Genomic DNA, 17312 nt, shown 5'->3' with positions numbered 1-17312 from the left:
TGGCAGGGGGGGTGGATCTAGATGATCTTTAAGGTCCCTTCCAACCCAAACTATTCTATGAAATTATTCAGAGCTTTATCCAGACTGATCTTGAAAACCTCAAAGAATGGACGCTGCACAATCTTCCTGGAAAAACCCTTCCAGTGCTTGGCAATCCTCACAGTCCAAAAGTTCTTCCTGATATCCAATGTGAGGATCTCTAGTCTCTTTTCCCCTACACTCCAAAAGTACTATTAAATTTTAATTTCTTGGAATATTTTTCCACTTTTTCCATTTTATGTCACTTCAGAAAACGTCTGCGCCAGACATGAGAGAAATCAGAGACACTATCGGGAAAAAAAAGAGAGCAATCTTGAGCTTAATAGGCTTGAGCTCTCTATTCCTTTAAATCCACTCAAGGAATTAAGAGAGATCTTGTCACACCAGTCAGAACAGCCAGTATTAAGACGTGTCTGAGCTGTGGTCAAAGGTGCACTTGCAATGCATTCAGACATCCATGCAGGCCTGAAATCTTAAATTTGGCTAATTCAGTCACTTGACGGTAATCAAGCTGATCTTTGTGTTTAGTTAGCACTCAAATATCTGCAAGTTCCTAGCTGGATTTTGCAGCCCTAAGTGTCCAGCAACCTCAGCGAAAAACTTCCTTTATATTCACTGAAACTGAGTCTCAGCTATCATGAGAGTCACTAGGCAGCTCTCTGGGAACTAAGATGGGGTAATTATCACCAGTATGCAGACCTGACTTTCAGTTATTATCAGACACAGAATCCAGCTGCAATGCTCATTGTGTAATTGCTATCATGCAATGTAGCACAAAGCACACACATGACATTGAGGTGTGAGTGGGTGCATCTGTGGAGAAGGTGATTTGGTACCAGTTTAACCTTTTAAGATTACTTTTCAGCTAGGAAATTCTAATCTGATCATTGCCATTGTGATGTCTGGTGTCCTCTGTAAGGCTGAAAGATGTCATAAGACTCCATTTCAATTTTATGCATATGGAGCCGCTCTGTTATGACCCTCTCAATTACTTTTCCCCAGGGAGATATAACCAGAAAACTCATATTTAGGAAAGAAAATGTAAAGTTGCACATCACTAAACATGTGCAAACTATGACATCTAACTAGATCATAGTAAAATGTCCCTGCGGGAGATGGAGAAATCACATGGCTTGCTTAAAACTGGAATGGAAAAAGGCCCGGAGCAAACTCAGGGCACGCTCCTGCACTGGCCCCTGTGTGGTGAATAAACTAAATGAGACTGATTACAAGCTATCACTAATTAAAACCTCCTGAATTCTAAGCTCAAAATCTGCCATGTGCAAATTCCAAGGTAAAACCTATACAATTGTACCACCCTATCTCTAGACCCACCTGGTCTTGGAAAGGCAATACAGAGCCTGGATATTGAACTACTTCTGCAAAAATCTAACCACATACAATGTACAGCAAGAACACCAAGCTCTACTTATGCTAGGGTGTTAGTTTCCAACCACATTCAAGAACTCAGACCTAGCACTTAAAAGCACTGATTGCCCAAAATAGGCCTGAAGCATCCTCACAATTACTCCAGTAAGGCTGGAGTGAAAAATCTAGGCTGCAAAATAAGAACCATTCTGAACAAATCTCCTTAGGTGGATAAGTTCAAGTTAAAACTCAAGGATCCCACCTTCACCTAGTCTAGCCTCTAGGACTCTAAACAGACGAAGCCCCTACTGAAACAAAATAGCATAAAAGTTTCTCATGGAGCAGGCATCGGACACTATTACCACATTTGTGTGTGACCCTCATAGAGATGAGAATCACGGCTGTACAATCCCCCTTAACACACAGCTCTATAGCATGAGAGTAAGCAAAATTCCTTAGTCAACTATATAAACGAGGCCCTAACATCCAGTGTGCTCTCACCATCTAGAATGAGCATATATTGCATAAACCAAAAGTCACTACAGTATAAAAAGTCCAATATCTGTACCATTAAGGTCTATATTTAAAGAGTGAAATTTCCATCTAAGTGAATTTTCACTTATCATTACCCCGCCATCATTTTAGTGCATAGATTCTCTTTTATATTTTCATCTATGCCTACATAGCCGCATGACATTTAAAAATATATATAAAAATATTCATATTTTCATATATATATATATATATACACACATATGAGAATGACACTTGCAGTAGCTCAGTTATACAAGGCTTTTTTGTAACACATATTCCAGGTCACATCATAAAGATGCTGCCATACTTAGGAACAAATACCTATGTGGTTAAGCATGACACCTTAACCACATTTTGGAGTAGAGAGTGAATGTTACCAGATGCATGTTTGTTCTTTATCTGAACAGGGTTGTGGGGAGAGGGAACAAGAATCAATGCTGCTAACTCAGACACACATTAAGAAAAGAGTCATAGGTAATTTGGCAGCTAAAAGGATAATAATGCCCTTGGTAGCGTGTATGTGAGGAGGATATGGGAAAGGCAGGAGAGGGAGGCAATGCATGTTTTGGTATGTTATAAAGACAGAGATCCAGGTGAGCTTGAAGAATCTTAAGGGAAATATTGCAGTGGTCTTTGCCATGTGGACCTTACAGAAGACAGAGGAGATTTCTTTAGGTCATGAGGACACTTGAGATCACTAAGAGACATAGCCTAGGTGTGGGAATTAATTCCCAAAGTAGAAACTGGAGTCTGTAGTTCCAAGTTTACTGCTGCAGGAGTAGGTGGTTCCCTGGAAGTCCTCACAAAGGGCTTTCCCATTGAGCCAAGTGGTGTCACAGCACCAGGCTTTGACACAGTCCCACAGATTTACGCTGAGGAAGTGGTTCAACTCCTTTGCCCCAAGAGGTTTCCTTTTCCCACAGATGTTACAGAGCCCATGTCCTTTGTGGAAAGGCTTGAGAGACAGACATGAACTACCAACTGGGCTGTGTTTTACTCTCAGAGTGTTTTGGCAGCTTGAATGACGTGGCCTCACGTAACCAAGGTTTGCACAGAAAGAAGTTTTCCTGAGGGGAGGAGAGTGTGCCACAGGATGCTGGTTTGACCTGTGGAGACCTGCACTTAGGGATCAAGGGATCTTTTGGTATCCACATGTGTAGGAGGGGAGAGCTAGGCTACATAGCCTAAAGGCTTGGGATCCTCTGCTGTAAAATGCATGTGGCCCAGTGGAAAGATATGATTCCTCCCACTGTGTCTCCTCGCAACGGCTCTGGGAGAGGGAAGGGATTCAGTTTTTGTTTGTTGTTCTCCACTCAAGTCTACGTAGGGGGAAGGGGGAGAGAAGACGACGTGCAGATCATGCAACGTTATGTATACCCGAATGACAATGAACCCAGAACAGGCGGCAGCACTGGCCCTGATCCTGCGTGGGGAAGCTTTGCGCTGACCCACATGTTCCGTGATCTTCTGACACGAGTGATACGGGGGGATGCCCCCACAGCTCTGGGCATGCCCTGTGGCCACGGGCAGCTGTACCCCATCCTGTTGGATCTGGGGAAGCCGTCCCCCAGCTCCGGGCATGCCCTGTAGCCCCGAGGAGTCGTGCCCCAGCACTGGAAGCATGGGGAGCCGCCCCCCAGCCCCTGCCCATCCTGCATCCCCGGGGAGCTGCATCCCAGCCCCGGGCATGCCCTGCGGCCCCGGGGAGCCGTGCCCCAGCTCTGGAGCCATGGGGAGCCGCCCCCCAGCCCCTGCCCACCCCGCATCCCCGGGAAGCCGTGCTCCAACCCCTTGATTCCCGGAGCAGTCCTCTAGCCCCGGAGCCGTGGGGAGCCGCCTCCCTGCCTCGCAGCCCTGGGGAGCTGTATCCCAGCCCCGGAGCCCCAGGGAGCTGCCCCCCAGCCCCTATCCCACACCTTGGCCCCAAGGAGTCGTGCCCCATCCCCGGCGAGTCATGTCCTCCCCCGCCCCTGCCCACTCCGCAGCCCCCGGGAGTTGTCCCCAGCCCCGCAACACCGAGGAGCCACCCGCAGCCCCAGGGAGCTGCATCCCAGCCCCGGGCATGCCCTGCGGCGCCGGGAAGCCACCCCTCAGCCCCTATCCCGCCCCCTGGCCCCGAGGAGCCGTTCCCCGTCCCCGGGGAACCTCCGCTCCTGCCCACCCCGCAGCCCCGGGGAGCTCATCCCAGCCCCGGGGAGCTGCCCCCTAGCCCGGAGCCATGGAGAGCTGTCCCTCAGCCCCCGCCCACCCCGCAGCCCCGGCGAGCTGCATCCCAGCCCCGGAGCCCCGGGGAGCTGTCCCCCAGCTCCCGCCCACTCACCAGCCCCGGGGGAGCTGCCCCACAGCCCCGGAGCCATGGGGAGCCGCCCCCCAGCTCCTGCCCACCCCGCAGCCCCGGGGAGCTGCCTCCCAGCCCCTATCCCGCCCCCTGGCCCCGGGGAGCCCCGCGCCGTGGGTCCGGTCCCCGCGGCAGCACCTAGGCCAGCGCCCGGGGCTCGGCGCCGCCGCGCCGCGGGAACCGGGGCAAGGGGAGGTGAGGAGCGATCGCTCTCGGCTCATGGCGCTCGGCCGGGCCCTGGGCTGCGAGAGGCGACCCGTGCCGTGGCCGCTGTGCCGTGTGCCCGAGAGGGGGCCGCGTTTTCCCGAGCATCCTCCGGCGCCGCCCCGCCAACGCCTTACCCACGGTGCGGGATCCGATGCAGCCCATCACTCCGGTAGGGCTCCGGGGGGGAGGTGGAGGCGGCAGCCTCAGCGGCGAGGAGGAGGCGGAGGAGGTAGGGGTCGAGCAAGGAGCCGGTGCCTTTAGCGGGAAGCGCCGTGGCGGCGCAGCCGGGACCGGCGCGGGGTCATGGCTGGGGACCGGGCGCGGGGCGCCCCCGCGGGGAGGGCAGCCCTCGGGCCGGCTGTCACCCGCTCCTTCGCGCTTTGTTCCACTCCCTTGCGGCTCCTTCGCCGCGTCCCTGCCTGCGCCGAGCAACCCCCCCTCCCTCCCTCTCTCCCTCCCTCCACCGCCGGGATGCGATTGGGTAAACAGCGCCGGCCGGCAGCGCCGCCCCGATTGGCTGCGGGGCCCCGCGGCGGGGAGGTGCGGGCAGGTGCGGGCGGGGAGGCGCAGGTGAGCTGGGAACGGGCTCGGGGAGGCCCCGGAAGGACAAGCGGGGGCGACGTTTCCCGGTAACTACACTTGAGAGCCCGATTCAATTACCGGCAGCCCCTGGTGGCCGCGCCGCGCATCCCCCCGCTGAGACCGGGTCCGGGAGCGCCGCCGCCGCAGCCCTCGGGCGCTGCGGGACCGTGTCCCCGGTGCCAGCTGCTGCCCCGAGGGCTCCCGAGTGCGGCGCTGCCGCTCCCCATCGCCCTGCAAAGCGGTGAGAGAAGTGAGCTTAGCCCCGTGGCGGTGAGGCGGGATCGCTGCAGATGGAGAGGATGCTGCGAGGTCTGTTCCCTTCGCAGCCCGAATTCTGCCTCACCTGGTAGCAGCATCAACAGGCAGTGCCCTCCTGTCTCGCTTCCCCTCAGTCTGCACCTTCCACCTTCACCGAAACCCTCATGATTTCTCCCTGTCCCCTTTTGCGCTTCCTTCACGCCGGGTCTCCCTGATCTCACTATCTTCCTCCCACCAATCTCCAGTAACAGCAAATGAGCCATTTTGTTCTCCTCCTCGGGCCTGGAAAATCCAGATTTTGTCTGCATTGCTCAGAAGTCACTCGAGACAGCTGAACAGCCCCGATCGACATCAGTAATGGGGAATAGGTAAGTTCATTTGTTTTCCGATTTACAACTTGCAGTTCACCCAAGGAAGGAGAAAAAAAAAAAACCAACTCATTAAAAATGGGCTTCACATGGAATGTATTTTCCCTGATCCTCTGAAACAATAAACAGACAGTCTACTTGCACAAAGTCAGTCTACAAGCTAAAATTTATGTGGTAAGGATACAGGCAGAAAGAAATATAGCAATGTTTGAATATATGCAGCTGTGGTATCTTTTCTCTTCTTTAGGGTATTGAAGATTTACTGAATGTGGGGAACACAACACTGCTGAAGTGTAAGAGACCACAGTCTCCTCATGTCTGGGTGCTTGAGGCTCGTGAGTCTGCTTTGGTGCTGTAATGCTTATCACTGGGTGCAGCACATTAGATCTCCACTGAGGAGGCAGTTTTTCCGCAGCTAGAATTCTTTCCCTATTTCACTCCTCCTTCCACCTCCCCCATGTATTTCCAAACCTATCACTTTTCATCTAGCCTTTTTGAATGACTCACTAAAGGTATTTTTCCTGACGTATCTACAGTCTTGAAACTCAAGTTGTAAAAATGCTGGGAAACCACAGATCTGGTGGAACTTCATGTTAACCAGAGGTGTTTCAGCATCTCTGAAAAGTGGATCCATATTGACTTCTAGGGCTAAATGCAAGGGAAGGGGAAACAAGCAAATGGGAAGAGTGGTATATTAAGACACAGGGCCTGTCTCAGATAAATGTTTTCTAAGTTAGTGGCTGCCCAGCCAACTGTTGTCATCCACAGTCTCCTGTAGATAGATTGATCAGGACATCTGTTCTCAGGAGTTTCAATGCAAACCCAACCAAACAGCATTTGCATCTCACCCTAGCCTGAGAAGATGTATTACTGACACAGCTGTGGGCAATTCCTTTTCATCTGGTCAGAGAGATTCTGGTTTCATTTTAATCCCCTTCTCCCCTCACCCACCTACCCAAGCTAAATCTGTTCCTCCGTGAACCTCCTTTCTGCACTGGGTGATCTCTCTCTGCCGTGGTTACCTTTTCAGTGAAGATTTCAGGTTAGTCACATCGACTCCTTATTTTATTCCCCGGGTGATGCTTTAGCTTGGCTATCACTTTGTCTCAAGCTCAAAGTGATAACCCAGGTCCTGCTCTGACTTCTTGCCTCAGAGTGCAATTCAACAGGCAAGATTAGCAAGTCCTAGCACTCTCCCTGTCTGAAAAACAGTTTTCCAGTTCTTGATGGGTTTGTCTTCTGCTGCTTTAGTGAGGTGGTAGTTTACATCGGGACCTGGCAAGCACTCGTGCTGCCGCGAGTCAAGCATCAGGCATGGACAGCGGAGAAAGAACTGGAAAGGAGGAGGATTATACCCAGGTGTCCGTTCACTCCACAGAACTACTGGCGTGGACCATGGCTGTCTCACATATGCTGATGCCACAAGCTCTCTTTTTCTCCTTTTTTTTTTTGTTTTTTTAATTTGGAATCAATATCACTTAGCTGCTGGAAGGACTACCTGTCTCGGCACCTGCAGCCCTGCTTTGTCTGCCATTTTTAACATAGTTGACTTAATCAAAGGATAGACTTTTCACCATCTTTTGGCTCTTGGAACAGCATGAGAAAACAGTAGCTCTTTTACATTCAGGAGAAATATATGATTTCATGAGAATTATCATGTAGGAGGGAAGTGACAGGACTCAATCTTTGAACAAGGGACTAAAACAGAGCATGAATCTAACTGTCCTCTACGGTTTCTGCCCTTGATCATCCTGAGCAACAGTATTGGCACTGATGCTACAAAGAACAGGAGGTAAATGGCAAAACATAAATTGTTTTGTTTTCTTTGAAATAGACTTTTTGACAAACTCTGAATATTTTCTCTAAGCATTATGAGTACTTTCTTAAACAATGATGCTATAGAATCATAGAATTGTTGAGGTTGGAAAAGACCTCCAAGAACATCCAATACAATTGTCAGACCAACTCCACCGTGCCTACTAAACCATGTCGCAAAGGGCCACATCTACACACTTTTTGAACACCTCCAGGGATGGAGACTCTACCACTGCCCCGGGCAGCCTGTGCCAGTGCTTTACCACTCTTTTGGTAATGAAATTTTTCCTAATATCCAACCTAAATGTCCCCTGGTGCAACTTGAGGTGATTTCCTCTCCTCCTATCACTTGTTACTTGGAGGGAGAGACCAGCACCCATGCTACAACCTCCTTTCAGGCAGTTGTAGAGAGTGATGAGGCCTCCCCTCAGCGTCCTCTTCTTCCGACTAAACAGTCCCAGTTCCCTCAGCGAGCTCCTCATAAGATTTGCGCTCCAGAACACTCAGCAGCTTCATTGCTCTTCTCTGCTATAACTTCCTGTAGGAAATTGTATATAAAATACATTTCAGAAATGCTAATTTAAATGCTTATCTGAAAGATCTTCGTAAATATAAGTTTTCATACAGGTTTAGTAGACAGAAACATTTAACTATCTAGGCAGAAAAACGTGGATAGATTCTTCACATAGTCAGGTATTTAAGAAGGAAGGAGCAATAGGAAACAGGTACTTGCAAGCTTTTAAATTATTTGTATGATAAGTGAAAATATGTGCCTCTCTGTTTATTGTAGACCTTCCCCTCCACAGAACATGTTGTGAGAGACGTGCTGGGTAAGAGAGAAGGAAGAGCATGGCTGCGTTTTAGCTGTCATGGCCTTTAGGCGTCTCCTGTTAGAAACTTATGTTTGCAGAGCAGAGCTTCAGGGCTGCCCAAACTAAGTTAAGGGTGTTGCTGGTGGAAGGGAAACAAAAAGCTCCCTTGACCTTTTTCTTCCCCTGCTCCTGCACCTTTGCCATGAATGCTACAGCAAATGTGACTGAGATAACATAATAGACTCATTAACCTTGTACTCCTGAGGTGAGTACTGCCTGGTTTGGGGGTTGAGTGCCAAAGCAAGCTGGGAACAGACAAGGATCTGTGCTTCCAGTGGTCTCATCCCCCTGCCTGCTGCACAGAGCCAGAGTGGTCACTCTAGGTCTGAGCTGGGAGGAAAACATAACTTGCAGCAGAGCTAACGATAGTGACCCTTGTGCCCGGTAGAGGGGCTGGTAACAGCACAGAGCAAAGTGGTGCCAGAACAAGCACTGATTCTTAAAAACTTGTTCCAAATTGTAACACTGAAGACACTTATGCTGTAAATTGTTAATTGTTTGTTTGCTTTTTAAGAGACTCCTGTTCAGCATTATCTTTTCTATAAGCCCTTGATGAATCTATTAAACCTATTTTCCCAGATGTTCCCTATAGCTCTCCATAAAGATTTTATACATTAGAAATACTGGAACAGTTTGTTCCTAAGAAACACTGCTGAGAAAATGCAGAGCTATTGCCACTGTTGTCGCTGCTGAGTAAATTTATTCTTTTCATCAATTATCAGGGATGCAGATTATATCACAGTAGATAATGTGCCCCTGTCATCTCCCTTAGCTGCCATTTAAGCCAGTTAAAATGAAAAAAAATTATCAATATAAATCTTGCCACCTAATGTTCCACTTCTGAGTAAACATTGCCAACCCCCAAATAATTTAAAATGTCTTCCTTCTGTCTATCATTCATCCTAACATTAGTTCCTGTCTCCAGAGGTCTCATTGGCAACTATTCTATCCTCCCATGAAAAGGCTCTGAAAAATGAATGTTCACCACCTTCTCCTTTTCTGATCTTTTATAAAACCCTTATTTAAAATCCTATGCCTGACCAACTGCTACTGGAGAAAGACATGGAGGAACTTCCTACTTGCTTCTTGCAAGATGTGTCTTCAGCAGTGGAGAATATGCAGAGGTCTACGAATTTTCTGAGTAGGAGATGTTTACAGGAGTAGTATCTGTATCAGATCTATAGAGGCAGGAATTGTGCTCTGGGGACTGTTGCTCCAACATGCTTCTCTGCTGGCCTCCTTCCACTGGCATTATGGATTCCCCAGTAAATGCTGCTTCTGGCAGAGATCTCTGTAAATGCTTTGTAGAAATAATGGAGTAGATACCACAAGAGTTAATTCTACAGCAAGCTGTATTAGCTACTGATAGGATTTTCATGTGGACTGAAAAGGAAGTGAGATAGCAAAATGACTCATACAGTCATTCTTGTTGAGAGCTCCTTCGGTGCAGGAGACAAACAAAGGCTTTTTATGAGGTTCAAAGAACAAAAAAAGCAGTGCCAATGTAGTTCAGATCCTGGAAGTGGGATAACGTGACAGAAGTGGAAGGCTGGGTCCTTTCAAGCTGCGAAAATATCTGAGGCTGCGTGAATTGACTGAAGATTAGAATGGACAATAGGTGGATGTAGAGACATAGGATATGTTTACATTGTATGTGGTGATATAAGGTCATGCTTACTTATATTCACATCTGAACAAATGTGATCTTCTTCTGCCTGCATCCAGAGGTCTTAAAAAACCCTATGAGAGCAGATGCTTAGCGCTGAGACAGAATTCATCAGTCCACCCCCTCTACAATGTTTTTATCGAAAAGGCCTCCTCAGTATTTTGCCCTATATTGCTGAAGAGAGGTAATGGTGAGCACCGAAACATTATTTTCCCTCTTCTCCTGCATGGGGAGTTCTCAAATAAGCCTGCGCTGCTGAACTACAGACACATGCTTTGGCTATCCTGGCATCTTCTATTGGAAACTGAATGCTGACAGAGCATCCCAAATTAAGGACAATCTTACTCAGAGGAATTAAATACAATTATGGTAGCCAGCTACCTTAAAAACACTCATTTTGATGCAAGTTGAATTTTTTCAAAAATATATTTCTGAAACAAATTTTAAGAATTTCTCCAGTGGAGGGGTATGTCAGCTCAGCACCTAAAAAGCAGGCAAGCAGTGGGCCAGCTGTAATCTAAACCAGACAGTGCTCCTACACCTCCTTTGCTGCAAGATCCTTATTTATGTGACCTCATTTATTTGGTGGTATTCTATTAAAATACAATCACCTTTATTTACAACACATAGGTTTGGCATGTTGATACATGCTTAAATAAATGTTCAATGCTCAATGTTCACCATTCTTTTCTTACCATATCTTGATATTTGCCTTCCATTTTTTTTTTTCTTAAGAATTTATGGCTTCATGCCTTTTTCAGAAAAACAATGCTGTTCGGCAGATTTTTAGTAAGTGATAATATTCTCTCAGCATCTTCATCCGTGTTTCATTTTTCTCCAGAGTCTTGCAGAAGTGTCATGTTCTTTTCTATATATACATTAAGTAAGGTCACATCTTTCATACAGTCCCCATTTCTAGACTTTATGGAAGACATAGAAAAGGAACTTCTCTTCTGGAACTGTGGTGGCGCAGTTTGTTCTGTTAGTGTTTCACTGATGCCTTTGTAACACACTGCCCTACTGCATGTGATCATGCATCACCTTCCATTTGAGCACAGAGAACCACCGCTCTCTGGAACTGCGGCTCACTATCAAAGAATCACCAAGTTTAGCCTGTCTCATCTGTTCACCCACTCGGCAACACCATTCTGGCTAGTATCTTTCATAAATCTATTCTGCATCCTCATATGTCCTTACCTCGTGTCTGAACCAGCTAAATACCTGCTCACACAGAATGAGACTGGAGAGAGGCTGGGCCATGCTCTGAAATTCCCATTTCTTTTGCAACGACCAGGGGCTTTTCCCAGTGGTACATGAAATGGCAATATGGGTGAGTTCACAGAAAGGGACTCTTTACAACTCCCTCCCTGCCAGGAGGGGCTCAGCAGATGCAAACATATGAGGAGGAAAAGGGAAAGGAAATTCTGGGAAGGTAAGAGAAAGGGAACTGGGTGAATCTCTGGGGATCACACTGAGAGTACGCAGGTTCCTCACCATCAGATCAGCAGTGGCAAGAAGGAAGGTCTGAGGAGGTGATTTTGGATGGTCAAAAAAGGTACGTATTATGCACTAGGAAAACAGACAACAACAATGGCATAAATGTGAGGTGTATATTAGGATGCAGACATCTTTGATGCAGTCTGAGTCTTATTTTGCTTTTTAAAAATATTTTTTTCATTCTCTACTGAATATCTCGTTTCCAAACAGTGAAACATAGCAACTACTTCTCCTAAATGTCAGTTGAATCTATACTAGTGGTGTTGCTCAAACTGCATTTTTAAAAATAATCTGCAAGCAGTTGATGTGGTTTTTAAATTCCCAGTGTTATGTAAAAAGGTACAATATTTTTAGCCTTACAAAATATCAGTTGTCATCTTCTCACTCTCTCCCTTCAATATATATAGGAGAAGGGGGACAGAAACTAGATACTAAATCTTTTAAAAATATGGATTCTTTTTTTCATTTTTGCAATATGGTTTTGGAGTTATCCAAATCTTAATATAACATATGAAAATACCCGAAAACTTCAAATCAAGTCTGGGGAAAGAAAGTATTTCTTATTTAAGAAGCTAGTCATCCTGTTCTCACTGCCGAATTCTTATGTCTGGAATAATGATAGTATAATGTATCCAGAAGCAAAATAGCATCTTAAAACTGCTCACTCATGCACTGACAGAACAGCCCTCATATTTAAAAAATTCTCCAGAAAGTACCCTCTGCCATACAGCACAGAGCACACAGCTGCTGTGAGTAGGCTCTGGCAAATCAACATTGACTCAAAACTATTTTTGGAACTAAGTCAGGCCTGCTGCTGTTTTTGGAGGATGTGAATACATCTACCTGCTCTGCTGTGCTGCACTCCATAAGGAAAACAGTGGGATGTTTGCCTCTGCGTTTATTTGGACGTGACCTTTCCATTCCCATCTTTGTTTACAAGTTTTTCCAAGGTCAAATGTTTTCACCTGATGAGAACCAGCTCAATAAGCACATTTGGACCTTGCTTCTTTCTGTGTTCTCTACTGAAATTAAAGAACAAGCTGTCAGAAGATGGTGCCTTGCTACCTTTTCTTCTTGTTGTCTTGCAACCCCTGATACCTAGATGGTACCTCTCAGGTGCTTCTGGTTAAGAGGCATCCCCTACCAGAAGCAGGGTGGGAAAGAAGTGTATCTGGTCTTCAAACCCAATGTGATCATAGTGGATTCTTGACAGAAATCCCCCAGCTTCCTGGGGTTTGTGGCACCAAGGTAATTCAAGAGTTGGCCACTAGAAACTCTTAGGGTAATAATGTTTACTGTTTCACCACACGGTATATGGAGGTTAATGTACCAGTACTGGGCTAAGGCAAAGGTCCTGAAGTCCTTGTACAGGAAAATACAGGAGAGACAACAGCCACCTGTCTGGGCAGCACTATGTCCAGCAAACCTGTCACTTCCCACACATATGAGGGAATGCTACTGCCTTAGAACAAAAACATCCATCGGGTGAGAATGCCTGTGGCCAGTTCTGAGGAGGACCTTCTTTAACACTGCTGTGCTTTTGTGCTGACAGATGTGCTATTTTTTCTTAAAGCTTGCTGAGTTTGTGACTGGCCGGCAACTGCAGCTGGGTACCCCTGCCAGGAGTCACTAGTGTTTTTAATGCCTCCAAGTACTTTGTCATAGGATTGTTTGGGTTGGAAGGGACCTTTAAAGATCACCCAGTGCAACGCTGCTCTGCCATGGGCAGGGACATCTTTCCTTTGATGGGCTTGCTCAAAGCCCTGACTGACCTGAAGGGAAGTGGCTTGTCCTCACCCAGCATTTTTAATCTTCAGCCAACCCTGTCCGTGTTTTAGACAGAAAAGCAATTTAAAATGGAATCAAAGACATATATTGATGCAACATACATGGCTTTTTTTCCCCTGTGGTATAATACTATAATCAGCCATCATGCTGTTTCAAAACATTTCATACTTCTCACTCTCACGTGTAGTAGGTCCATTATTACATAATTAAAGTCCTGAAACATAAGGTGCAGTTAATGCAAGAGCCCATCTTCTGCATTTTGGGGGATCTTAGGTTTTCTCTGCTCTCACGGAGGGTGTTCTTCCTTTCTGTCTCCCCAAAGTTGGTTTTAATCTGCAGCAGGTAAGAGAACATTTAACATACTTTCATGTTTACTACTTCTTCCTCAGTTAACTGTCAGCTGGGAGAGTTTAAACAATTGTAGATGAGAAGAGTTCTGGCCTCCTGGCCCCTCAAATCACATAAGTAATTGCTATGTTTAGGAGAGTGGAATTCTTCAGGCACCAACTATATAACTTGAAATTCAATTCCATGCTTCGAGCTGCAGGGATTTGGAGGACAACAATTTTATAGTCAAAAGCAAACACAAATGGAGACTCTAGGACTGGTATAATCCGGTAAGAGAGCAAAGCAGATATGATGGAGCATGCTATAGGCTTCTCGTTAGTGTTGCCTGAAAGACAAAATTACTTTAGTCTAATGAGGGAGTAATTTCTGTCTCAAAACCAAGCCAAGAGCCTGAGAATATGGAACATGGAAGAGTCAAAAACAGACTACAGGTTAGTGTTCCTCTTATCCAGACTGCAAGCTAAGGTCATTAGGTTGAATTTAGGCTTTTGGCACTGAAGGGCTAATGTCTGCCTGCAGTGATATCAAGTCCAAAGAGTTAGAGGCAATGAACAGCATTAACCAGAACATATTCTTCAAAGCATTCCTCTCAGTACTGAAGCGTACCCTCTGCCCTTCCTTGTCCCATTCCTCAAGAAAGACTTATTTGTAGTGTGCAGTCTAACCCCTGTGGAAGGCCTCCTTTTGAAACTTAGGAGGGAATGGATACCGTGTCCCATATGTATGTTCAAATTTGGACTTCTATGCAGGTTTCCACTTTCTGGGATCAAGAAAAAACAGGATTTCTTTTACTGCACTGTAGAAATGCAGGCTGTCCAGCATGTCCCAAAGCAAGTGGACAACTGGAACTGACCAAGAAGGTTCCTTCCCTTTCACGGTGTTACATCTGAAGTTGCTGTGGTTATGTCATTTTACACTGCTTGTCTATACATTGTTTGGATATAATATATGTACTTGCACTGTTTCAAATTTACCATACCCTTGCACAAATCCACAGTATTTTCTGTTTTACTTCAAACAGTGTGTTTTTAATACAAATTTATCCTTTCTTTTTTATCAAATCTCATTTTTGTTGTATATTCTTAAGACACAGGTTTGATGGCCTCCTTGGAAGGACACAGTTTTGGAGAACATGGCCATAAATGCCAAATAAAGTAGAAGCAAAAGGATTATTGGTGGTAGGCCCCCGCAATTATTTTAAAGATGTTGAACACCATGTATTAAGGTGTTGGGAAGAAAGCTGTTGGTGGGAAACCCTGGAAGAGCAACACTGACCTGGAGAAATAAATATATATTTATAAATATCCCATTTGTTTCTTTTGGCAGCAAGTCTAACACTGTCTCTGAAACCATCAGGTCACTTTGCAGAAAATGCTTTCATAGGGCTCTTTCCTTATTGCCTGACCCACCCTGTTTTCAGCCTGATGAGATTCTGCTGGCTTAGTTTCCAGGCATCTTTCTTTCACTACCTGCTGCTCCCAACTTTTAGCCAGGACTGTCATAGACATCATGTGGGACTCAAGAACCCCAGGGAAGTATATTTCCATATGAAGCCTGAACACAGATGACTTTCATGTAGATTTCAACTGGCCAAATGCATACCTGAAAGTTGTTTACATGAAAACTGAAGTGTTTTGGGTCAGGTTAAAAGCTCCAAGTAATTTTTTTCCCCAGTCATGGAAGCAAAGGTTCAGGAGGTTTACCAAGTACCTAGGAGACATGGTAATCATATTGACCACAAGGCAACTGGAAAATGCCTTGGCTGAACGAAATGCATCTCCAGAAATGTACACCCACAGCTGGGTTCTTTAATGCTATGTCTTGAGCCCTTGCCCAAGCATCTATGACTGACAGACAGAGATGGTTCACAGTTCAGAGAGGAAAAGCCCTTTGCATTGGCGTAAAGTGGTGGTAGTCGACTGATCAAAAAATCAGGCTACATCTCTGTCAACTCCCTGGAGAACCCAACATGCAAATTTGTCTCTGACTCGGTAAATCGAGATGGAACACGTTTTGAGGACTTCACATTTTGAACAATGCCTGTGGATACTGATCTCTCAATATCACTTAGACCAGCTACAAAGTGCTGGCAATGGTGGCCTGTAACTGCTGCTACCTTCTCCTCCACAGTCAGTGGCTTTCATGCAGTGCTTGGTCACTTTTCTAGATACAGAATGAACTTATCACAAATCTTCAGTAAGGCATGTCACACCCTTATATTTCCAACCTACTGAAAATCCTACTCTGCTTGAAGACCAGCTCTTTCCCATAAGCTGTCACTTGTCACAGATTCCTAGCTGCCACTGAAAGGACAGTGGCTCCACTACAAGGCCCGTCTAATTATCCTGGCAAGCCCATGAAGCAGTCAAAGATTTTTGTCTTGTCTCTAGTCATCCTCTTACTCACACTGGCAGGAAATTAACCAGTAAACATGCTAGTAGACGCGTGTACTAAACCTGGAAACTGCAGAATGCTTCATATAGCTCCAAAACTCTTCCTTTGGAAAAGCAAGGGGTTGGGGGTCCACACATATTAAAGCTGTACCCAAGCTATGTTTTACTGTGCAATTTGTTGATAACATTTGGCCTAATGTTTTTTTGCAAACAGACTATTGAACTATATGCCTGTATTCTCTGTTTGGTTTGTTTGTTGCTTTTCTCCAGGGCCTCAGTTCCCTGATCATCTACGCTGTGTACATACTAGGTTTTGCCAGGACTCCAATCTGGAGTTAACCAATTGTTTGATTTTTTGAGGCTCAAAAGAGAAGGCAGTTTGCTTCAGGATCCACACCCTATAGATAAGGCAGGAGTGGACTACTCCAGGCTTCATTCTTCCTCACCAGAACAAATTTATCTAATGTATTCACAAGTCCAACACGCCCTGGCATATGCATGGCACATCTTTGTAGGTACACTACAAAATCAAGAACTGGGAGTCTCCAAAAGCCCATCCCTGCTTATTTGACTATCTCACTTCTTATGCAGGAAAATAATAGCACTGGGATAGAAAGGGATCACATGGGGACTGGAGTAACCAGGATCCTGTCCGAGGTCAATGTTACTGAGACTGCAGCTCATTATTTGTGTCCCTCTAGTACTGACCAGGTGCACCAGATGCTTCTCTGAGAAGCCACTACAGAACTCCTTTTATATGACATAGGAGGAGGTACAGTATGAGACCAAGGGAGATGAGAAGCTGCTTTTGCCTCTCTACCTTGTCACCAGGAGGATGTGGGGGAAGAAACCTTCTCCAAGGACACAACATCCTCTCCCTGACACATCTACATACTGAAATTGTTCCTGGAACTTTCTGTCAAAGCCCAGGATGCAGCAAGGTATACAGCCAGCTCTGTGGAGTACGTACATCTATGGGATTACACTCGTTTGCAGGAAGGAGCATGGCTTGTTTGTGCCATGCTTACAAAACTATAATGAAGTGAAGATAGGAGACTTCTACCACAAGGGCATGGCACTCCAGAGTGAAAGAAGCTTGCACCACCCACAGGAACTCTTTAATTAGCCAGCTAACAGATCTGTTTCTTTTGACAGTCAGTTCTGACAAGCAGTAGTTGCCACAGAAGAGTCAAATACATCACCCCTTTTCTTGCTGGTGGCAAGGGGTGGGGCATACAG

At 46.1% G+C, this 17312-nt stretch overlaps 1 protein-coding gene across 2 annotated transcripts in view; it reads right to left on the bottom strand.

The window, feature by feature from the left end:
* FAM131B (family with sequence similarity 131 member B) overlaps window positions 1-4921 on the bottom strand; it is a 33457-nt gene extending 28536 nt beyond the window's left edge. For both annotated transcript variants that reach the window (XM_054070400.1, XM_054070392.1), the window contains exon 1: window positions 4621-4921. In XM_054070400.1, coding sequence (XP_053926375.1) covers window positions 4621-4648 — 28 coding nt within the window. In that variant the 5' untranslated portion in view covers window positions 4649-4921. The remainder of the gene's footprint in view (window positions 1-4620) is intronic.
* Window positions 4922-17312: the final 12391 nt, after the last annotated feature.

The sequence above is a fragment of the Cuculus canorus genome, chromosome 1 (assembly GCF_017976375.1).
Source record: "Cuculus canorus isolate bCucCan1 chromosome 1, bCucCan1.pri, whole genome shotgun sequence".
Classification (NCBI taxonomy): Eukaryota; Metazoa; Chordata; class Aves; order Cuculiformes; family Cuculidae; genus Cuculus; species Cuculus canorus.
The sequence above is the reverse complement of the archived record's forward strand: the minus strand, read 5'-3'. Positions and strand labels throughout refer to the sequence as shown.